We start from the raw sequence: 4,475 nt of genomic DNA on the forward strand, positions 1-4,475 counted from the left end.
GGGGTGAATTCAACTCCGGCTTGAGTACCTGCCGTGCGACAGCGGATTCCCCCACTCCGCCTCTACTGACTGCGTCGATCCTATTATTTGAATATTTCCGTGAATCAGATAAGATTAAAACAATAAATTTATAATCCATGAATATTAAGTTCATTGCAATAAACAAAAATACTTTTTTTTACTTTCTTTAACAATTGTTTACACACACACAGTGCTTCCTAGGAATCTGACTCTATGATATGGGCTTTTGTTCTAAATGCTAAAAATACAAATCCGAAGTGAAATTTAGAGTATTCATTAGGACAATTTGATTTTAACTATTGAATGTTTTTCTTTTTAATTATTTCTTATAGTGTGAAACATTTTCGAAACTTGGAATCCTTAAATTTGTTAAATGAGTTTAATTAGATATTTATACCATGCAACTCCTCATGTATATGCTTTCTTGTATTCTCGATCAAAGTATACTGAACTTAAATTAATTAAGACTATTTTGAAAATCATTTATTGTTCATCTATCAGGTATGCATTTTAGAAAAGAGACTATGCAAAGCTTTCAATTAATTTTGTGATTCTATTAGGTATAATAGAAAATTACGTTTTTCTTCCTTCACCGATTAACGATGAAAAAGATTAAAAAGAAATAATTTTTAAATAGATATTTTTTCAGTGAAGGATAAAGTTCTTATTCCATATGTATTAATTTGAGATGAAAGATTCAAGCATATAATTTTTCGTCTTTTTCTGTTTAAAATGTCAGTCAAGACCTGCTGATTGTATGCAGAGAGCTAAATCTGGAAAATTCCGTAGAGGAGCTGATGAGAGAGTTAGGTGCTGATGAACACGGTCGGATTTCCTATCAAGAGTTTTTTAGACGCCGTTTAGCTTTACGTCCGGAAATCGAGGCACTTAGATCCGGAAAGCATAGAGCCAGTCCGCAAACTCACACTCCAGAATACCTTCCAACCAGCAGCGATAATAGCCTTGGTAATTTTTCTCATACTTTTTTTGTATCTTATTTATTAAAATAATTTCTCATGAGCTCTCGTAAGAAATTTCTTAGTATATTTACACTTGAAGCCTTTGAAAACGTAGGTCGGGTATACAGCTCCGGAAGATTTTGCTAGAGTCGTATACTATTTGTGGGATTTTAAAGATGTGGAGGTGGGGCGACAATCCTCTCATTTGGTGGAGACCTATGTGATTCACAAATAATGTTTGTCTCTTGAAGGAACAGTATCAGGTCGACATGAAAGTTGGGAATTCGATAGTGGTGCCCGTGACCTTTCACCGGAACCTCACACATTGCAAAAACTAGTGGAAGCTGCTGCAGGTGGAACCGGCAACATGTTGGAGCTTGCGAACAAGGTAGGATTACAATATTTTTAATATTTCCTTATAGTACATCATGTTTTTAAATATATACCTCATGTCCCTCTCCCCGTTGTGCGAGCCCTATCGATCAAACGGCATTGCACCCTGCTTCGGAATCTTATTAGAACTCAGAACACTGTCTGAACTTGGGCTTTTACCTGTGTGTGGGTGCCTTGAAGGATTCTTCAAACGAGTTCTACATGGATTCATACAAACCATATCCAGCCCTAAAACGGATCCGAATGTTTCTAAATGATAGAAAAATTCGACGCTAGTCACGTTCTGCATGAGGTCCAACCGGGAAGTATTCTGTCCTATGAAGGGATCTAAGGGGTTCTAAATCGGTGCAAAAAGTGTGCGCTATTCGGGTTCTGCAGGGGCTTCTACCAGGTCGTACCCGCTCTTAATAAAGGGTCTTCGTGGTTTCTCTACGCATTATGTGCGGGACCCGAAATTGGTCTTCTATGTGTTTTAACATAACAAAAAAGATTTTTATCATTATTATTTAACATATAATATGGCGGCCCACATTTCAACCAAATTTTTTAAGTTTCTACACATTTGTATGAATCTTGGTATGCAAAAAGCGGATCCTATTAACCCTATACCCTGCTGCCAGTGGCAGCTATCCACTAAACATCATGCAATTTTCCCTAGTCCTTACAGCAAAGGCCATGGTTTGGCGAGGCTGCTGCCCGGCGAGAATGCTGGTACATTTGAGCTCATATTATTGTATAGTAATGACAATGCAGTTGAATATACCGTTCATTAATATCAATAAAAATGGAATGTGAGCATTGCAGACATATAATTTCTACCAAACCAATCCTTCATAGGCATTTGCAAGAGGTACATAAGGTACCAGAAGAAGAAAAATAATTTAAATTTCGATTTATAACACGGAATTCAGAAAGAAAAAAATTAAAATGACACTTACAACCGGATGAACCTCGTCCTCGCTCAAAAAGACCAATCGCTCCCGTGTTACTTACGCTATTTTTTCTCACATGTAAAGTAAAGACAAGGTGCTGAAGTTGTAGACCAAGGGAACCCTACTGATCAAACGGCACTAGATCTCCAGTGCTATTTCATTGACTGATTGTATTGATTTGGGCACCTAAACGGCATTCAGAGTGATGCGACGGTCATATGATGGTCCTATTGTAATCGTCACGAATCGGGCGGATAGAGTGATTTACAGAAGTTGGCCGTCACCATCCCGAATTCCTTTTTAAGGTTTTCTTCAAATTATTAACACTTTTTAATTTATGAATTTTCTCAATATATATTTTTTGATTGTAATTTATATAATAATATACTATTCTGGAGTTGATTCAAAACATGTTGTTTGCTTCGACGTACTCTGTCGATTAAGCAGCACTCAAATGGCACTGTCCAGTGTCGTTTCTGTGCTGCTCTTTTAATTTAATTAATTTGGAATTTTCCGCTGCGAAAGTTAAAAAGTCGATGCACCTGTTTGATAACTGTATTTATTCTTAGGAATTTCATATAATGCTTACACTCAATGACACTTAATTAACTGCACTTGATTCACTTGTTATCACTTATCTCTCACGAGATACACTAAATTCAGAAGGTATACAACCGATTGATATATTTAAAGAGACGTTCGTTCTGGTCGAAACGTGAAGACCAACTGGGAGAGCTGACGCGCGGCAACCGGCGAGAGAACCATGGAAGGCTATCGCGGGGCGCCCTCTACTCGAGACAAGTTGAACTCAAATACTAACATTTCTTTTTAGAAGTTTAAAATTGGAATGAATATAATATATCTCTTAAATAGAATGGGATATACCGAAACAGACAAGATTTTTCAAGTCAACTCGAGAATAGTATATTAGTGTATAATTTATTATTATTATATATATAATAGAAAATTCATAAATAAAAAAAGTGTTAATAATTTGAAGACAAGGGTAAAAAGGGATTCTGTTTGGTGGCGGCTAACCACTTTAAGTCACTCTGCTTGTCCAGTACGTCACGAATAAAATAGGACCATTATATGACCGTCTTATTAAAATTTCAAACACTTTAGAATAAATTACATATTTTTGGAATCGCACTCGATCCCCTTCCTTCCTTAAAATTTTCCCATGACACTTTTTCCAGGCTTAGGTTTGGAAGCATTTGTTATTTACCAAAAAGAACTGCATGAATGAATTCAAATGTCGTTAGAGAACCGAGTTCAAACTTTAACATTTCATCAATGAGAGATTGTTCTTTTTCTATCATTTCTTTTGTCCGTTTTCTAGTGCTTTTAATTTTCATGTAGGCTCCAAAATGCTTATAAATACTCAAAAATGAAAAAATAACACTTACAATATGGCTATTGCTCCGCTTCAGAATCAATAGTCATATTGTCAGTGTTATTTTTTCATTTTCGAGTATTTATAAACATTTTGGATAATTTATCGTAAATTTTAATTTTAATAATCAATTTTACTAGTATTTTTAGAAATTTTTACCATTTGTCCTATAAATTACTGAGACAATTCTCGAACTTAAACCGTCCACTGGGGTAATGCGCTAGCCCAAACGATATGCACGTCCGCACAGAACTCACACAAAACAGAGATGATCTCGCTCTTTCACCGGGGTCAATTGCCGAATAGTTGAAGTAAACTATGGTTAGGATCTCGGACTAAACTGCACATGCCCTTATTCAGAAGCCTAACTTGAACTTTTAATGGGGTAGCGTACTACCCTGGTGGATCGTGCTAGGGTAGTGTGACTTCAGGTCGCAAGATGTCTGCACGCCGAAGGACAATAAGTAATACCAAATGCATGGCATACCTTACATTTGATACTTTATTTTTTTAATAACGCGAAAAAAATTATTTTTCATCATAAGTGTGTATGGATATGATCCTTTATTTTTTAAAAGCTATTCAATCAAATAATAAGATTGTTACAAAACAAAATTAAACATTTTATTAATAGATGAAAAAGCTTCTGAAGAATAAAATAATTATAGTATATAAATCCCATTACGGTGAAACATCATTTCTTACCAAGCTAATACAAATGTAAATTTTTGCCCCATGCAATCAGTATTATTGTTTGGCCTTCGGCGTGCAGAT

General features: G+C 35.6%; 1 protein-coding gene across 18 annotated transcripts in view; it reads left to right on the forward strand.

Annotated features, from left to right (window-relative positions):
* Positions 1 to 4,475, forward strand: part of LOC117174633 (colorectal mutant cancer protein) — a 323,721-nt gene that overhangs the window by 42,932 nt on the left and 276,314 nt on the right. For all 18 annotated transcript variants that reach the window (XM_033363896.1, XM_033363905.1, XM_033363907.1 and 15 more), the window contains 2 exons: positions 761 to 987; positions 1,232 to 1,368. In XM_033363896.1, the coding sequence (XP_033219787.1) occupies positions 761 to 987; positions 1,232 to 1,368 (364 nt within the window). The remainder of the gene's footprint in view (positions 1 to 760; positions 988 to 1,231; positions 1,369 to 4,475) is intronic.

Source organism: Belonocnema kinseyi, chromosome 6 (assembly GCF_010883055.1).
Source record: "Belonocnema kinseyi isolate 2016_QV_RU_SX_M_011 chromosome 6, B_treatae_v1, whole genome shotgun sequence".
Taxonomy (NCBI): domain Eukaryota; kingdom Metazoa; phylum Arthropoda; class Insecta; order Hymenoptera; family Cynipidae; genus Belonocnema; species Belonocnema kinseyi.